A 19209-nucleotide genomic window follows, 5' to 3' on the forward strand; every position below is an offset into this window, starting at 1 on the left:
TACCCAGAAGAATACGGTGTCCAAGATCAGAAAATGCTCAATGCAAGGCGCCAGTAAATCAGGCTCTAAAGTAATATGATTTATTCCCTGTTCCTTAACTTTCCCTTGCTCTTAGGTTTGTTTCCTTCTGCTACTTCTAATGCTTGCAATAAGAAACTAAAGTTTAGATCATCATTATTGAGGAAAGTAGCAAAATCTGAGTGACGTAACAGTAATACTAGTTTCTTATTTTTAATAAATGAACTCTAGTTATGTAAGGTAAGAGAACGGAACTGGGTAAAAGGTAAATGGGAAGTCACTACTTTATTTCTGCAAAGCTTTTGTATACGTAAAATCAAGTCGAACTGAAACATCCAAACATTTCAGGTTGGTATAACTTAAACACCTGAATCATCCTTCCAAGCAACAAAAGGGCTAGCTCGAAGAAAAGTCAGCCTGGTTGGAACGAGGATAAAGCTACCGCAGGGCACGCGGGGCTCCTCTTCTCGCAGAAATACGACGCACGCTCGGGAGGCGGCGGCGCGCCGCAGCTGTCACTCAGCCAAGGGGCGGGCCGTCCTGTGGGGCCGGAAGCGGCGGCGTCCGAGAGCCGGGGTAGCGGCCCGCGGGGCTGAGCTGAGGGTCGCGGTCCCCGGGGGACGATCCCCCTCCACCCTCAGCTCAGCCATGTCGTCCGTGAGCCCGATCCAGATCCCCAGCCGCCTCCCGCTGCTGCTCACCAACGAGGGCGTGCTGCTGCCCGGCTCCACCATGCGCACCAGCGTGGACTCGGCCCGCAACCTGCAGCTGGTGCGGAGCCGCCTGCTCAAGGGCACGTCGCTGCAGAGCACCATCCTGGGAGTCATCCCCAACACGCCCGACCCCGCCAGCGACGCGCAGGACTTGCCACCGCTGCACAGGTAGGCCGGGCGGCCGTGTACACCCCCCCACCCCCCACCCCCCCAGCTCCTGGGCCCCCGCCCCGGCCAGTCCGGCCTCTCGGTGCTGCCCCATGCGCCTCTCGAGTGCAGGGGGCGGTCGGGGTGGGTGGGGCGCGAAATTGATGGACCCCGGGCTATACGTGATGGAATAGTGACATCTGCACCCGGAGTACGGCTCCAAACCCTGAGGATCTGAGTTCCCCCTCCCCACCCTGCAGGCCAGCCCGGCTTCTCTGAGTGTCCAGCCCCGCCTCCCGGCCTCTGGCCACGGCCTCCTGCTGGCCCTTCCCGGCCTCCTTCGGTCTTCAGTGCCCTCTGGTCCCGGACAGTGGCGGCGCTGCACCACCCAGGGCCTTTCCTCCCACCCTCTGCGTCCTTCTTTTCTTAAGAGGCCTCACACGTCCCCTCCTCTGGAACTTTCCTGGCTGTCCCCGGCATGATAACGTGGTGCTGCAGTTTGTGTGATGTTGAATGAGGGGACTTCACCTCTGCATCCCGGCAGCTAACAAGCATAAGAAGCTTAACTGTAGGCGTGTTAGATTAAGTGCCACCTTGCACTTAGATTAACTGCGTCCCGCTTGCAGCAGCTTAACTGGGACCTGTGTTTGCCGCAGCCGGTGCCCTCCCGTGGGTACCTGCAGGAAACGCGGCCCCTGCAAACCGAGATAGAGATAGGCAGGATGCCGCTTGATCAAGTGTGCAGGACTGCCTGACCCAGGAAACCCTTTAGTCCTGCAAAGACCAGGCTGCCCCCTCACCCTAAATGTGCTACACGCTGAAAAGGCTAGGTTTTGAATTTTCAGTACGAAAAATATCTTGCTGATTAATAAATTTTATATGGATTGAGTGTTGAATGGTGGTAATATTTTGCCTATTTGGGGCTAAATTAAATGTAACAGTTTACCTGTTTTTCACTTTATAATGTGGCTGCTAAAATTACATACGTGGCTAGCATTTTTCTGTTGGAAGATGCTAGGATATAATATACTGTCCTAAATTGCCATTATTGTCTTCAGCTTCACCTCCAAGTCCCTGCCTTCATGTCCTGAATTTTTGAGACATTTTCAGTTTAGTAGAGGCATTTGCATGCAGTTCCCTTATTTAAAAAGAGGTGGATCCTGACAGTAGATTTGGGGAGGGTTTGGGAGTACATTGTTTTATTTGTTTTAGTAACTCAGGTGATGTTCAGGGATCAGTCCTGGCAGGGCATGAACCCAAGTCCGCCGCATGCAGAGCAATCTCCCTACCCTGGTACTATCTCTCCAGCCTGGAAGACTTTCTTTTAATCTAAAATGTTGTGACTCTAGTTTCAGGAGTCTGTAGCTTGTTTCAGGTTATTTTTGGTAGGGTAGGGTGCAGCGTTCAGGGAGTGTTTTGCCTGGAGTATCATGTGGGCTGCAGTCTGGCGCTTAGGATGAAATGAGCTCAGGCCCTTTGAACTATCTCACCAGCCGCCCCCCCCCCCCTGTTTTTTTCAGATTCTTAAAAGGAAACCTTTCTGAAAGTAAAATAAAATGAAAAAGCCCTACGAGTTGCTCTTAGTCCATAGGAGGAAACACATTTTGGTTTCCCTCTGATCTGTTTTGGTTATTGCTGGTATCTCTGTTGGTTTCTGGTTTTCCTACACTTGACCCCATTCCTTATGCCTCTTGAATATTTTCTGTCATACTTTTTTTTGTAGGGGGTGGAGGGGAAGGGGGCCCACCCCGGAGGTGCCCAGGAGCTATTCCTGCCTCTGTGCTCAAGGATTATTCCTAACTGGCTCTGGGAACCATACCGGTACGGGTGATAAACTTAGGTCAGCCATGTGCAAGCAAAACACTCAACCCTCTGTACTATTACTCCAGCCCCTTTGCCATACTTTTTGTTTTCACAACCTAGACACTTAATTGCCTGTTGAGTGGTGTTCATTTGATTTTTTTTCCGCCTCTGTTTTATATCTTTGTTCCTGATGGTGATTTCCTATGGATATGCTGTGGATTTCAAAAGTAAATTTAGTCATATTTACAGCCTGAATAGTTATTTTTTGCTATTCTGACTAGGTTTTAGAAAGTTCTTAACTTCTTTCATGTAAATCCCTCCCAAATAACAATAGCTCACTTTTTCCTGTCTGGAAGTAAACACCAATAAGCAATGTGGAAATCCTGCTTTGGAAGACTCCCTCTCATTCCATGGGAGGCTTTCTGCCTTTTTGTTCTTTTTTATTCTCTTAAATAAAATCTTTTCCAAAAAAAAAAAGGTGTGTAATCTGATCCTTGATGTTTATATTGCTGCCTTGTTTTAAATAAAGAGCAATTTTAAGGTCATCAGTTGTTAAAGTTAGAAAGCACAAAATGAAATTGGGTGACAGTCCAGCTGGCCGGAGTAGATTTTTGTGTGCATCAAACTCATCTCCATTCCCAGCCCACAAAATCCCCTGAGCACTTTGGTGGGGGTGACCCTTCCCACCCCCACACGATGTATCCCTGAACACAGTGGTGTGGCCAGTCCCCACCAAAAAAAAAAAAAAAAGAAGAAGAAGAAGAACAGAAAAGAGGAAAATGCACATAATAAAAATTCTTCATAGATTTCCAGCTTTATACAACAACCTCCCACCATTTAGGTATCCTAGAAATACCTGCTTCTTGCAAAGCCTGTGTAGAAAGATTGCATTGCATTCTGCTAGTGTTAGGAACCATTGTCTTATTTCCCCTTAAGTACATTTTTAAGACATTTGAAAAAGCATTAATGGTGTCAGGTTGAGTTACCCTTAATATTACTCAGATCTGCCCTTTCCCAGTTACCTGCTTTTCCAGATTGTAGTAGTACCCCACAGGCAAGATGATGGACTCAGTTGATGTCTTGTGTCTCCTTTGCACCAACCAGGTGATTCTGTTCCAGTGTTCAAGGAACCTCTGAAGTTCTTTGTCCCTGTATTACTTGCCACATGAGGTAGCAGAGCGAGATGTTTACTTACTGCATGTCCTTTGCAGTTTGAAATAATAGCACTGTACTGTTCTGCTTGGTGTTGTGCAGGCGTATTGCCGGAAAGCAGGGCAGCTTACAAGGAAGAGCTTCTGAACACCCCCCAGTGTAGAACTTGGCTCCTGTCTCACCTCAGGGCACCCTGTTTAACTGTTGTAGTGACTTCCTAGTGACTCATTGTTTCTTAGGAAAAGAATAATAAATTAGCGTATGTCCTTTTTTGCTTTTCAGGATGGTCATCCAGTTTTTATATTCTCCAGGACACATAGCTACTCTTCCTCATAGTGCTTATTTCTCAGTCCCTTACCAGTTTTCGGCTTCTTCATCACTGAAACTTCACATTAGTTTCAATGACATTGTCTTAAAAAAAGTGTAACAGTAATCATGTGTTACTCTTGCTTGCAGCATTATTATCAAATGATAGTAAGATTTACATTTACATCTACATTGGCAAATATATGATGGATAGCTTCATTTAGATTTTCCTAAATCTACATTTACTCTTGTATGGCAGCCAATTTCTTTATCTCTCTGTCTCTGTCTCTGTCTCTCTCTGTCTCTCTCTGTCTCTCTCTCTCTCTCTGTCTCTCTCTCTCTCTGTCTCTCTCTCTCTCTCTCTCTCTCTCTCTCTCTCTTCTGTCTCAGGAACATTGTGTGGTGAAGTTGGAGCTGTCCTCATAGAATCCTTTGTATTTCTAAATCATTTTTAGTCTTGATAAATTTTGCCAAAAATGATAAAATATTCAAGAAGGCAAACAGGGTGACAGCAAGATAAGACTATGAGTATGGTTCCTAGAAACATGTAACTTTTTTTTTTTTACAGAGCTACAATAGAAGTGCTTCTTGTTACTGTCTTTAGGATGTGCCCTTTTAGATATTAAATAATAATTGTGCTTTCTCCTATCCCAGCTATTTAGAAGCTACAATAACTTTATTTTCAAAGGTATACATCCACAGTCCATTGTTTTGGGAAAAGAGTAAAACTTGGTATAAAACTCAATCAGGTCTCCAGTTGTTATTTAATATCTGTGTAGCCATGTTTACCATTTACCAGTCTAAATCTTGTTCACCTTCCAAATCTCAGTTATTTTATACTAAAGAGCTGTCTTTATAGAGCTGTCTTTTTTACCCTAGGGAAAGGTGATATGTAATGAAAGGATACCTATAAGCATGTCTTGTAAACTGCATAGCAATGTATCATTTTTTATTAGTGGCATAGTTGTCCAATAAAAAGTAGTATTTTTTTTTTTTTACTAAATCACCTTGAGATACACAGTTGCAACTTTGTTCACCATTGCTTTCAGCCATACAATGTTCCAACACCTGTCCCTTCACCAGTGTACATTTCCCACCACCAATGTCCCCATTTTCCTTCCCAGCATAGCCCCCTCCAGCCTACTGCCCCTATGGCAGGCTCTCTCTCTCTCTCTCTCTCTCTCTCTCTCTGCCTTCTTTCTCTCTTTGTCTCTTCCCTCCCCCCTCTTTCTCCACCCCCCTACCCAAAAGTTTTACATGTAAATCTCATCAATGGAAATCTGGGGAGGACCAGGAACACCAGGTTCTTTGAATAGGGACCGAGCAGAAAAGGCTTGAGAGGTTGAGGGGTACAAGAAACAAAGAGGGCACTAACTTTTTTTTAAAAAAAGAAGAAAAAGTATGTGGCATATAAACTGACCAGAGTTTAGATATTACATAGAACCATCATCTTGGAAAACTGCTTCTTTCCTGCACTTACAGATTTTTCTACCACTACATTTGATCAATCTCAAATATTTTGGGAACTCTTCCATTATCTAAGTCAGTTTCCAAATTATACGTATCATACTCCTTGTAGCCACATTTTGGTTTAATGTAACTTGGGGGGCCAGGGAGATAGCTCACAGGGCTAGAGTGCATGTTTTGCATGCTTGAAGCCCAGGCTTAATTCCCACTCATATGAGAATCCATGGCTACTCCAGGGAATAGGCTTCCCACTCCCTGTATACCCCGGGGCATAACCCCCACCCCAGTAATTTAAAAAATATATAACTCTGAAAGTAGATCCCAGTTACAAGTTCAAAAGTCTCTGAACTATAAAATATCCAGATATCCAGGAGCTGGAACTTCAGTCCAGCGGGTAGTATACTTGTCTGCCCAAGTTCCAACCCTGGCACCCTATCTAGGTCCCTTAAGCTGCCCAAAGTAAGCCCTGAGCACAACCAGGTGTGGTCCAAATTAAAAAAAAAAAGGTAAAAAATCTAAGTGTTAAGGTGTAGAAGTGTCTGATGGGGGAAGAATACTGTACTTGGTTGTATAAATTTAGGTCTTTTATAAAAATGCCCAACAAAGCACCTATCAGTAGCAGAACCGCATCATTCCATTGATGAAGATGATGAATAGAGATTAGGCAGGTGTTATAATGGAGTATAATCAAGTGTTATAAGTCATGTTTAGGGCCTGGAGAGATAGCACACTGTTGCCTTGCACGTGGCCAACCCGGGTTCGATTCCCAGCATCCCATATGGTCCCCTGAGCACCACCAGGAGTAACTCCTGAGTGCAGAGCCAGGAGTAACCCCTGTGCATTGCCAGGTGTGACCCAAAAAGAAAAAAAAATAAGACATGTTTAGAAGAAAACTATTAGTTTAGTTGAATGATACTAATTTTTTTTATAGAATCTAAATACAGTAGAATTTGTAAAATAGTACTGAACATTGGCCTTTTTCACCCAAAATATGCCACTAGGCATATTATTTCACAGCTCATGCTTTTCTTTAAAAAGGGTAAAGGGTCCATTCTGCCTAATTACAGGTGACTTATAGTAAGAACAGTCAGCATATTTAAAATCTTTTTATATTTTGTCCCATTAGGAGAGGCATGAGCTGGAGCGATAGCACAGTGGTAGGGCGTTTGCCTTGCACCCAGCCAACATGGCCCACTCGAGTTCGATTCCTCCGCCCCTCTCGGAGAGCCCGGCAAGCTACCGAGAGTATCTCGCCCGCATGGCAAAGCCTGGCAAGCTACCTGTGACGTATTCGATATGCCAAACACAGTAACAATTGTCACAATGGAGACATTACTGGTCCCGCTCCAGCAAATCGATGAACAACGGGAGGACAGACAGTGACAGGAGAGGCATAGTGGAAATCCAACTCAATTTTTCCTGTTTGGTACATCTTCATTTCGCCGTTAGATTAGTATGTATTGCTCTGAAAGAAAATTTTATTCTCACTTTCACTTAGTGACATATCCTATATTATTAAGTGTATCTCCACATTTGGAGGTTGGATTTGTCACCTCCCTCTCTTTATTTTCTCTTCAGTTTCTCTGTAAACCCCTGAGGCCAGGCATCCGGTTTCCAGTCTGTTGATATTTCTTGTAGACAGAACACTTTCTACTTGAAGCATTGTTAGATATTCTTAATAGTGAATTACGGTCTTAGTTGTTCCCGGCTTTAACTGTTCCCTTGTCCTTTGGGAATGATTGACTTTCTCAAGCAACCTGAATTAGTTTTCAGGAAAAGGAAGTATAACTTGGATGAAGAAAAGCAGCCACAGTGCAACTCAAAATACTGTATAATTGTGAAATCATTTCAAGTTCTAAAAGTTTGTACCACTGTAGTGCTGTCCTCCCGCTGTTCATCGATTTGCTCGAGCAGGCACCAGTAACATCTCCATTGTGAGACTGAGACTTGTTGTTACTGTTTTTGGCATATAGAATATGTCACAGGTAGCCTGCCAGGCTTTGCCGTGAGAGCAGGATACTCTCATTAGCTTGCCGGGCTCTCTGAGAGGGGCGGAGGAATTTAACCCAGCACAGCCGCGTGCAAGGCAGACGCCCTACCCGCTGTATTATCACTCCAGCTCTCTAAAAGTTTGTAGTTTTTCTTTCTAAGATGTTTATCTTTCTAAATTTGGTGGAATTTGTTTGAATGTTATGCCCTATATACATTGTGTAGGTGATGAGGAAAGATGTACATAGTTTATATTGTGAAGTTTGCATGGCAGAATGATGCCACTATAAGCAAGCAATAATTCGATATAAGTAAGGCAGTCTAATAAAGTATCCACATGCTCTTTGTATGATTCAGTATGTCTGAGATGGGCAAGTGTCGTTTTACCAGGATATTTAGAGTTCTAGTCATTTTTATTCTAATTTCTTTTCTGAGAACCTTTTTTGTGGTTGAAAGCAGAAAAAAATATTTAGTTGAGGTGTTAGAAGTGTCTTCTGAATGTTGATTTTTCTATTTTGTATAACTTTGGCTTGGTTCTGCCTGAGACTTGTTGTGAATTAATTCTATGTGTGACTTGTCCAGAATTGTGTAGTCAACACAATACAGTTTTTTAACTAGTATTTAGTAAGTATAACTGGCATGAAAACTTTTTTGAGGTGCAGATCTTTGTCTCTTTAAGAAAAATAGTGTTGGGGGCTGGAGCGGTAACACAGCAGGTAGGGCATTTGCCTTGCACGCTGCCAACCTGGGTTCGATTCCCAGCATCCCATATGGACCCCGAGTACCGCCAGGAGTAATTCCTGAGTGCGTAGGACAGGAATAAATCCTATGCATCGCCAGGTGTGACCCAAACAGCAAAAAAAAAAAAAAAATAATAAATAAAAAATTGGTGTTGGTCTTTACCCGGGTTTTAATCCATAACTGTGTTGTCTCCCCCATGCTGCAATTCAGTATTTTGAGGTATTTTTGTGGCAATTCTCAGAATGCGGTGGTAGTTTGTCATAGCAGGATATATAGAATTTTTATAAGTTGATTGTATTTAATAAAAATCTGGCTTGATCTTAATAGCTAAACTAGTATTAAAGCGGGTTCTTAGATTGATTTGCATCATGTATATATTTTAATGTGTTAAATGCCAATATTTATTCTGGTGTTAATTACCTCATTCCTGCTTGGCAATTTAAGCCGTGTAATTGTGTTCTACTTTTGCCTTTTTTAAAGGTAAAAAAGGTAAAGGTAAAGGCCCTCCTGTTGATCGTCGATTTGCTCGAGCGGGCCCAGTAACGTCTCCATTGGAGACTTTGTTGTTACTGTGTTTGGCATATCGAATACTCTCGGTAACTTGCCGGGCTCTCCGAGAGGGGCGAAGGAATCGAACTCGGGTCGGCCATGTTGGCCGCTTGTAAGGCGAACGCCCTACCCGCTGTGCTATCGCTCCCTGGCGGGCGACTTTTTAGGGTCCGGTGGCTTGGCTCTGCCCGAGTGGCGCCGCGGAGCCTCGACTCCCGCCAGTTCCGTGCTCAGTTGCCTTTTTTATGTTTAAATAAATTGAAACATTTAGGAATTCCTCCATAATTTTTAAAAGAGGTGCTAATTAGAAGTACATGGTCTTCTTTGACCCAGGGTTTATTAATAGTGACTGAATTATTACTTGATGCTAAACAGAAAATTCATTTAGGCCTTACTTCTTTTTTTTTTTTCTACAATAGAGTTTCTCCAGAAAAGCACTTTCTCAGGCCAGTTTCTGCCTACCGTATGGAGCATCTTGTAACACTGATGTTTTGCATGTTTTTCAGAATTGGCACCGCTGCATTGGCAGTTCAGGTTGTGGGCAGCAACTGGCCCAAGCCCCACTATACTTTGCTGATCACAGGCCTGTGCCGGTTCCAGATTGTGCAGGTCTTAAAAGAGAAACCCTATCCCGTGGCTGAGGTGGAGCAGTTGGACCGTCTGGAGGAATTTCCCAACACCTGTAAATCGAGGGAAGAACTAGGAGAACTCTCGGAACAGTTTTACAAATATGCAGTACAGGTGAGTTGCTTTTATTCTTTTTCTTAAAATCCTTTTCCCTTCGGCTTCTTTTGTGCTCTGAGATACGGTGACTGCATTGGATAGTGAAATCTTAGGACAATATATTCAGAGGATTTAACGCTATAATATTTTAATTTCAAATGAACTCCATAGGCTTAAAATTTAATTGTATATCAATTTCAATTTGTTCACAGCTGGGCTTGCATCAGAATTATTCTATAATATATTAGCCAACCCTTTGTGGAATTTTTGCAAAGAATATTTCTAGAACTTTTATCGTGACTTTGGTGTGTGTAAGACACCTAGTTATTAAACACAACTGATGTTAAAAAATAGCCTCCACATGGAAGCTATCGTAAGACTATAAGCATTAAATTGCATGTACTGGTTCAGAAATCAAGGTCACAGAGTGTGTAGCAATAATTATGGAAGATTGCTCTGTTCCATATATATATAAATTTCTATATTAATAACAGTGCTAAGAGGGAAGCATGTGTTATATGCTTACATTAATATTTGACTTCTTGATTTGGACATATGAATTTTTGATTAATTGTATATTGAACAAAAACGCCACCCCTTGTCCTACTTTTTCAGATTTTGCTGAAATATAAATGTAGTTTTCAACTTTTTTGGTAATGTAATCTGGTGATCCTAACAGGTGTATGATTACAAACTTGACTACAGACATCCTTGATGATTAAAAGGTGTTTGGTGATGGAAGTGGGGAGGGAAATAGTGTAGTGGATAAGGTGCTTCCCTTGTATGAGGGTGACTTGGGTTCAGTCTCCATCACCTCGTATGCTCCCCCAGATCCCTGAGTGCTGACTTTACTTGTAAGTCCTAACTAAGCACTCAGGTGTGACCCAAGATCCTATAGTAAAACAAAATGGTAATTTCAAGTATGTCCAGGAGTTGATTGTGTTTATATCCAGTGTGGCACTAGAAGCAATATCCTTCTGATTTGGTGAACTAGAAACAAAGGAAACTTGGACCATAACAAACTGGGGGCTCGAGATTAGTACCAGGAGGTTTACTCCATGGTTTGGAGGCCAGCCGCACATGCTAGGGGAAAGGGGGGAAAGGCAGCTCAGATAGAGAAGGGAGCACCAAATAAAGAGTGTTGGGAGGATCCTCCCAGAATGGGAGAGGCATGCTGAAAGTAGACTCTAGACCAAACATGATTGCTACTCAATGCCTCTTTGGCAAACCACAGCACCCAAAAGGAGAGAGAACAAAAGGGAATGCCCTGCCACAGAGGCAGGATGGGATGGGGGGGCGGGGGTTGGGGGGGGGGATACTGGGATCCGTGGTGGTGGAAAATGGGCACTGGTGGAGGGATGGTTACTTAATCATTGTATAATTGAAACTCAAGCACAAAAATTTGTAAGTCTACAACTGTACCTCATGGTTTGTCACGATCACGACCATCCTGTTATTCGTTGATTGCCTCGAGCAGGCCCCAGTAACGTCTCCTTCATCCTAGCCCTAAGATTTTTTTAAAAGTGCCATATTCAAGGCTCTTTCAGAGTGAGGAGAATGAGACCCATCATTGTTACTGGTGTTTGGCATATTGGGTACACCACGGGGAGTTTGCCAGACTCTGCCGTGTGGGCAGGTTACATTCGGTAGCCTGCCAGTTTGTCCAAAGTAGGAATGAGATAATAAGTTGTCGCGCGGCAGTGAATGCAGGGGACTCTGTGCTGTTCTCTTCCGGGAGCTGGGTTTTATAGTCTCTGAGTCTTGGCCGTTGATGGGATTACACGGCGCCAGGGGGCCAGTTGGTGGGTGTGACCCCCGCCTGCTGGAATTTGGAGGATCTAGGTGGAGGATGCTCAGCCCCGATCTGAGTAGGCTTGGAGATCTCAGTCCCGGGACCCGCATGCCTTTGTTCCTCTGCCGGTACCTTCATGCATGTGGAGAGTGGTCTCAGCATGGTGGTGGCTGGTTCTGGAAGTCTTTGGCTGCCAGAGCCCCGGTCGGGGCGGGGAGGGAAACTCAACCCGCTCCCCTCCAAGGGGACCCAGTGAGGACAGCCAGGCATGGGGGCAGAAGACTCTGCGCTGTTCTCTTCCAGGAGCTGGGTTTTATAGTCTCTGAGTCTTGGCCGTTGATGGGATTACACAGCACCAGGGGGCCAGTTGGTGAGTGTGACCCCCGCCTACTGGAATTTGGAGGCTCTGGGTGGAGGATGCTCAGCCCCGATCCGAGTAGGCTTGGAGATCATGGTTTGTCATTAATAAAAATTAAATTTAAAAAAATGCTAAAAAAAAAAACCTGGGGACTCAAAAACAAAACCTTTACTGAGAAAGAAATTTGAATTTATCTGAGCATTTCTGATATAGAGAAAATAGTTTGTATGCATTAGGTGCTTGGCTAATAGGTTTCAACTATTTCAGTGCACGTATTCAGATGAATTCCTATAAGAGTTTTTCAATTTTATTTTTCTATTTCACCCATCTGAACAGTTTCATCAAAATGATAATTTAATTACCTTGACTCTCTCCAGGTAATGAATAGATTCAGAAATTATAGTCCCTTAAGATTGGTTAGATAATGACTGGCAGAAGAAATACTTAAGTAATTGAGTTGTTTGCTATATCATTTGTGAATTAGTAAGGGCTAAGTATTATAGCATTGAGTACTCAAAAATCTCATCCATGGGACTGTAGAGTATTATAGCAGATAGAACACTTGCCCCTCCTTGAAGCTGAACTAGTTTGATCCCTGGCACCTCAAATGGTTCTCTCAAGGCCCAGTAGGAGTAAGCCCAAAGCACATATGGGTGTGACCCACAAATCAGTAACATTTACAAAAATCCCATTTTATAATAAAAGTATATTTCTAACTTATGCTTCATACCTTAAATTAGGGGTCATGATAATTTCCCTACTAAGAGTGATATAGGGACTTTAAGTGGGTTAGAGAAATATCTCAAAACATGCTGAAAAGGTGACAGATTTCTCAAATTGTTTGTTTGGTAGTTGGGGCACACCCAGCTGTGCTCAGGGGTTACTACTGGCCCTGCACTCAGGAATTACTCATTACTCCTCAGGGGGACCATATGTGAGATGCCAGGCTCAAACCCAGGTTGGCCATGCCCTCCCCATTCATTATTCTGGACCAGATTTTTTCGATGGTTTTTAATATTTCTTCCAGAAAGAATTGCCACCTCTTCCTATCTACCATGTTTTATAGATCAAGGTTGTGATCAGCCACAATTTCGAGGAAGTAAGAAAGAGTGTGCAGGGGCTGGAGAGATAGCATAGCGGGTAGGGCGTTTGCCTTGCTTGTGGCTGACTCGGGTTTGATTCCCAGCATCCCATATGGTCCCCAAGCACCACCGGGAGTAATTCCTGAGTACATGAGCCAGGAGTAACCCCTGTGCATTGCCGGGTGTGACCCAGAAAGAAAAAAAAGAAAAAAAATTCATAGTAGCATCAACTATGTTAAATTTCCAGAATTTGAAGATTATAGTGATCATTTAGTAGAATGTCTTTGTTATACTAAAGCAAGCCGGTTTAGCTCAATAAACCAAACCAAACCAAAAAAAAAAAAATAGGGCATAAGGCCTGACTAACAACAAACGGTTTAGCAAACCCTCAGACAAGGACTTAATGACTTCGTGGTGAGATATCACAATTTTCACAAATTTTCTTTTACTGTAGTATTTTTGATAATTCCACTAGATATTTAGCTATAACAAATAACATAAAATAAGTTATCTTATGCCTGCTAAGGGGACAGGTGTGGTGTGTGGTTGGGAAAATGGGAACATAATAGTGGGTATGTCGCTCTGATGGTGGGTGGAATTTGTGTTGGAACATTAAAAACCCTTAACAACTGTATTATGAACAGCTTTGTAAACCACAGTGTTTAAAGTTAAAAAAAAAAGACAAGGTCAGGAATCTATCTGTGTGTGTTTGTGTGTGTGCGTGCATGCGTGCACGCGCATATGTGTATGTATAAAGAGAGAAAATAAAATTGCCAAATGTTAATGGTTAGTGAATTTAGGGTTTTTTATAGGAATTATTTTATTGTTGTAACTTTCCTATAAAGTTGATTTTTATAGGCCTTTTGGAGAGGAGGGGCACTGAAGTCCTTTAAAAAAGAAAAAAATACCCAGACTGTAAACCTATATTGAAGTCTAATTTTTTTTTCAGTTCACACATAATGTTAGATGGATGTCATTAAAAATGTTTTTTTCTCTTCTAGTTGGTTGAAATGTTAGACATGTCTGTCCCTGCAGTTGCTAAATTAAGACGTCTTTTAGACAGTCTACCGAGAGAAGCTTTACCTGATATACTGACCTCCATTATCCGAACAACCAACAAAGAGAAGCTCCAGGTATTGTGCAATATCTCTTCTTGAATGCTGATTTTGCCCTGTCACTTTTTAATTTGGATATAGATAGTAAATTTTGACCCTCAGGTAAGAGATTTGAGATTCTCAGAAGGAATTATAGTGCTTTTACCCTTAAATTGACTTTTAAAAGATACTGCTTTGCCTTTATCTATATGCAACACTTTAATTTACACAATTAGTGCTAGTTGTTTTTCAGTTTATGGAAAAAGTTAAGCCAGAATAATGAAAAATATAACATAAATAAATATTATTATGATCATTTTTGTTTCAGTTAGCTGTAAGGTCACATCTAGTGATGCTCGGGGCCGATTCCTGATGCTGTGTTTGGGAGTGACCCCTGGCATTACTCAGGGGACTATATATAGTATTAGGGATTTGAGTCAGAGTTATTTGGATGCAAGACAAGCACTTTATCCACTGTACTATCCTCCAGTACTGCTCACTACTCTTTATTTTTATATTTTGGTATTGAAAAGGTATGGTGCTGTAACCTTTGCCTTAAATATGGGCTCATTTTAATAGAGGAGCAGAGACTGTCTGGCCTGAGGATTGTACCACACCTGCAGAATCCTGTAGTCTGGCCCTGGCACATGATGGTACATACACGCATGTCTCTTCATGTCTCAGCATGAGACATAGCCCTCCTGTCTGCCAGGATTGTGGGTCATATCAATATTCAGATGGCCCTTGGCATAAAATGGGCTCTTCACCCTTCACTTTAATATAATTTTTCACGCTGCTTTTTTTTTTTTACTTCAACTTAATGTACAAATCATTTTCTATGATTTATAGGGTCTAAGGTAAAATGAGTTTAAAGACACTTAAGGCATTTTAGCTTCTTTAAAATCTTGAAGATCAGGATTCAGGCTTAGAGGAACTGGACAGAATCATAACTTATAAAAGCTATAAATTAAAATGTATTCACTTTAAATCTTTAGAGTGTTGCATATATGGAAACATCCTTTACACTTAAAAAAAGAAGCCCTTGAAAAATAAGCCAAGCGCAGAATATTAAATTTGTGTTATTTTTAATCTCAAAAGTTTTCTTGCACACTTCCTTTTTATAGTATTTTCAAAGTAAAAAGTATTGAATATTCATAAATCATTTAAGTTTCTATTGAAACAATTGGTCGATTTAGTACTTAAATCCAGCTACTATAAAAACAACTCCAACTATTCAAAATAGGTTAATATAAGCATAAGAACTTATTACAACTGATAGGAGTAAAAGAGACTAGGACTAGAGATAAACCTGATTTCTGGGACGTTAGCACTTGTGTCTTATTGAGGGGACGGAGGGCATTAGGTAATCAAATGAATTACTTGGATATTGGCCATGATTACTCCTATTCTGGTGGTGTGTTTCTCAACCCTTTTCTGATGAGTGCCTCTTGACCTTGTTTTTTTCCTGGGCCTCCCACCCCACTTGTTGGCCCCTATACTTGTTAGTACCTAGTCTTGTTCCATGGGCCCCTCTTTACATGATTTTCACCTGTTGGCCCCCAGGGACCATCCTGGGGGAGTGACAATGGGTGATATGTCACCTGGTGAGAAACTCTGTATATAAAAATATAATATTTTAACTTACAGTTTGTTTAGACCTAATATTCAGTGGAGAGAGTAATTCCCAGAAAGAGGAAATAAAACAGCATGTTTGTTCTTACTAACTTGAAGCAGCATTTTCTTCTTGATTAATTATTTATATTAAATGTAGGAGTCCTGCTATTCAGCCATTGATTAAGCTGATTGAAGTGGGCATGAACTCCACAGTGTTTTCTTTTTTAAAATGAAAACTCAAGATAGCTATTTTCTTGTTAGGATTTTGATATTCATGCCAGATAACGTTACTTCTTCAGTTTAATTAATTTGGTTGTTAGTCATGGTGTACCTGTGAGTACTACTAGGAGTTGTATTTTTTCTGTTAGCAGTTTTAGGTAAGACTGACTGCTTTGTGTTTCTGGAGGCAAAAAATTAACTCATATTTCTTTAGATTTTAGATGCCGTGAGTCTTGAGGAGCGGTTTAAGATGACCATACCGCTGCTTGTCAGACAAATTGAAGGCTTGAAATTGCTTCAGAAAACCAGAAAACACAAGCAAGATGATGACAAACGAGTAAATATTTCTCTTGTACATTGCTTTACATTTCCATTTGTTTGTATCAATGTGAAATCCAAGGTTTGGTTTCTTAAGAAAAATGGGGGGAGGGTGGTAAAAATGCGGGAAACTACAAAGAAAAGAGTAAAGAAATAAAAGTTACTGTCTTTTTACCATTAAAGTGTTCAGGAAACCTCCCGGTGGTGCTTGGTGGAACATTGTGTTGCCAGGGATTGAACCCAGGACTCCTGTTTATGGACCACTTTGAGCCATCGCTTCAAATCCACCCCGACTTAAAAAAAATGAAACAGTGCTGGGAATCTAACCCAGAAACTTCAGTAGTGGAAGCCTCCCATACTTATACTTTCACAAAAAAAGAGAATCTTTTCTCCCTTTTTTATTTTAGTAATTACTAAAAAGGATATCTTACTAAGTCATCTCTCTCTCTCTATTTCTTTTTTATTTTTTATTTTTGGCCTGGTTTGTTTGTTTTCAGTATATGCTACATTAACACTATAGCATTGACCTCCTGTTGTTCATCAATTCACTCAAGCCGGCCCAGTAATGTCTCCATTGTGAGACTTGTTGTTACTGTGTTTGGCATATCAAATACGTCACGGGTAGCTTGCCAGGCTTTGCCGTGCGGGCGAGATACTCTCAGTAGCTTGCCAGGCTCTTCAAGAGGAGCAGAGAAATCGAACTTGGGTTTGCCGCATGCAAGGCAGACACCCTACCGCTGTGCTATTGCTCCAGCAATATGCTACATTAAAAAATAAAAACCAGTTGTGCTGAAATGAGGTAAAGGGATGTAGTGATACCCTTTCAGTAACAATATTGCAAACCACAGTGCCTAAAAGGGAAAGAGAGGGAGAGAGAGAGAGAGAGAGAGAGAGAGAGAGAGAGAGAGAGAGAGAGAGAGAGATGGGGAGGGTGGGAAAGAGAAAAAAAGTGTCTGCCACAGAGATGGGCTGAGGGGGGTGAACGGTGTGGCGATAGGGGAACTGGGGACATTGATGGGGGGAAATGTGCCCTGGTGAAGGCATAGGATGTTGGAACATTGTATGACTGAGACCCAGTCATGAGCAATTTTGTAACTGTGTGTCTCACAGTGATCCTGTATAAAAGAAAAAAATATAGCAGATAACTGTGATGAGTACCGTTGAGCATGATTTTTTTAAAAGGAGTTTTATTGGGTTTTGGGCCATACCCCGCTATTTGCTTAGCGTCAATCAGGGACCATGCAGTGCTGGGGTTGGGATTGGCTACAGATGAAGGCAGTGCCTTAGCCCCTGCCTTCTTTCTTTTTTTTTTTTTTAATGCAGTCATCAAAAACATACTCCATGGGGTTGGGAGATGGCGCAAGTGCTTCTAAAGCTCTCAGTTGAACCCGAGTACAGCGCTGCTGGACCCTGGCACAAAACCTCTTGGCCTGCACTGGTAGTTTAGCAAGAGCAGCTCTGGACCACTAAGAACTGCTGGGGATGAAACCCTAGTTGTTAAAAAGAAGTATCCTGAAAAAAAAGTGTGTCTGTGTGTTGTTCCACAATTTGGCTTCTTTTTTTGTTTGTTTTTGTTTTTAACATGTGAATTTCAGTTTTTCCTTTAGTCAAACTGTTAGTCTTTTCCTGAGGTGCAAACTGAAAGCCCACTGTCCTCCAGTGTTTTAATTTTACTTCAGATTTTTTTTATTTAATCATTTTTTTTATTAGTGAAACACCATGAGGTACATTTATAGACTTATAAATTTTTGTGCTTGGGTTTCAGTTATACAATGATCAAGTACCCATCCCTCCACCAGTGCCCATCCTCCCCCACCACGGGTCCTAGCATCCCTCCCACCCCCCATTCCCCCCCCCCCCCCCCCCCCCGTCCCACCCTGCCGCTGTGGCAGGGCATTCCCCCTTGTTCTCTCTCTCTTCTTTTGGGTACTGTGTTTTGCCAGAAAGGCATTGAGTGGCAATCATGTTTGGTCTATAGACTACTTTTAGCATGTCTCTCCCACCCTGGGAGGGTCTTCACAACACCCTTTATTTGGTGCTCTCTTCTCTATCTGAGCTTCCTTTTCACCTAGCACATATGGCTGGCCTTCAAGTCATGGAGCAAAATTCCTGGTACTAATCTGAGCCATTCCTGGGTGTTAGTCTCCCGTTTTGTTGCTTTATGTTCCCCAGATGAATGCAATATTTCTGTGTCTATCCCGCTCTTTCTGACTCATTTCGCTTAACATGATACTTTCCATGTAGTACCACTTGTATGTAAATTTCATAACTTCATCTTTTCTAACAGCTACATAGTACTCCATTGTGTAAATGTACCAAAGTTTCTTTAACCAGTCATCTGTTCTCAGGCACTCAGGTTTTTTCCAGATTCTGGCTATTGCAAAGAGTGCCGCAATGAACAAACAATTGCAGATGTCACTAAACAGTATCTAACTCTGTAACCCCTGTACTTAATGTTTTCTTAGTGTGGAGACTGATTGTATAGTGTGGAGACTGGTTGTATTTTTCTAATCCAATAACTTTTGACCCCATTGGCACTATTAAGTAATCTTTCTGTGCTCTGTTGATTAGTAATATCCTCATTATCATACAATTATGAAGATGATGAGATCTGTCTGAAATCTTCCCCCCGCCCCCCTTGGCTTTTGGGTCATATCTGACTGTGCAGTTGGAGTTTAGGGTTTAATCCTGGCTCAGCACTCAGGAATCACTCCTCACAGGCTCAGCAGACTGTATTGGGTGCCAGGGATCGAACCTGGTTGGCTGTGTGCAGGCAAGCACCTTATTCGCTGTATTATCTCTTGAAATCTATGTTGGGCTGATTTACTGTTATTACATGTGGACTGAGGTAAGATTAGGAAAATGTTTTTGATGTGGACAGGAGTGAAAGTGACAGTTCTCTGAGGGTTAATGGATAGTAGATGAAAGACTGAGAATAGTGGCAGAGATTTGTGACAGAAATATGCTTTTATCGAAGAGAACAAGTTGTCGGGAAGAACACCATGAAGGATGTCTCCCTGGTGAGACTGAAGAAGGAAGCAGTAAAGTGGGGTGAGGAAACTGTTGAGAGAGAAAGGAGTAACCTACTTGCTGTTTCCTTTTCTAGGGCACCAGACTGGTTAAA

The 19209-nt window shown here is 42.1% G+C and overlaps 1 protein-coding gene across 1 annotated transcript in view; it reads left to right on the forward strand.

Moving 5' to 3' along the window:
* The first annotated feature begins 552 nt into the window (after window positions 1–552).
* Window positions 553–19209, forward strand: part of LONP2 (lon peptidase 2, peroxisomal) — a 98549-nt gene continuing 79892 nt past the window's right edge. Inside the window, exons 1-4 of the mRNA XM_056136585.1 lie at window positions 553–899; window positions 9392–9626; window positions 13842–13973; window positions 15982–16104. Coding sequence (XP_055992560.1) covers window positions 667–899; window positions 9392–9626; window positions 13842–13973; window positions 15982–16104 — 723 coding nt within the window. The 5' untranslated portion in view covers window positions 553–666. The remainder of the gene's footprint in view (window positions 900–9391; window positions 9627–13841; window positions 13974–15981; window positions 16105–19209) is intronic.

Source organism: Sorex fumeus, unplaced genomic scaffold (assembly GCF_029834395.1).
Source record: "Sorex fumeus unplaced genomic scaffold, SorFum_2.1 ptg000122l, whole genome shotgun sequence".
In the NCBI taxonomy this organism is placed as follows: Eukaryota; Metazoa; Chordata; class Mammalia; order Eulipotyphla; family Soricidae; genus Sorex; species Sorex fumeus.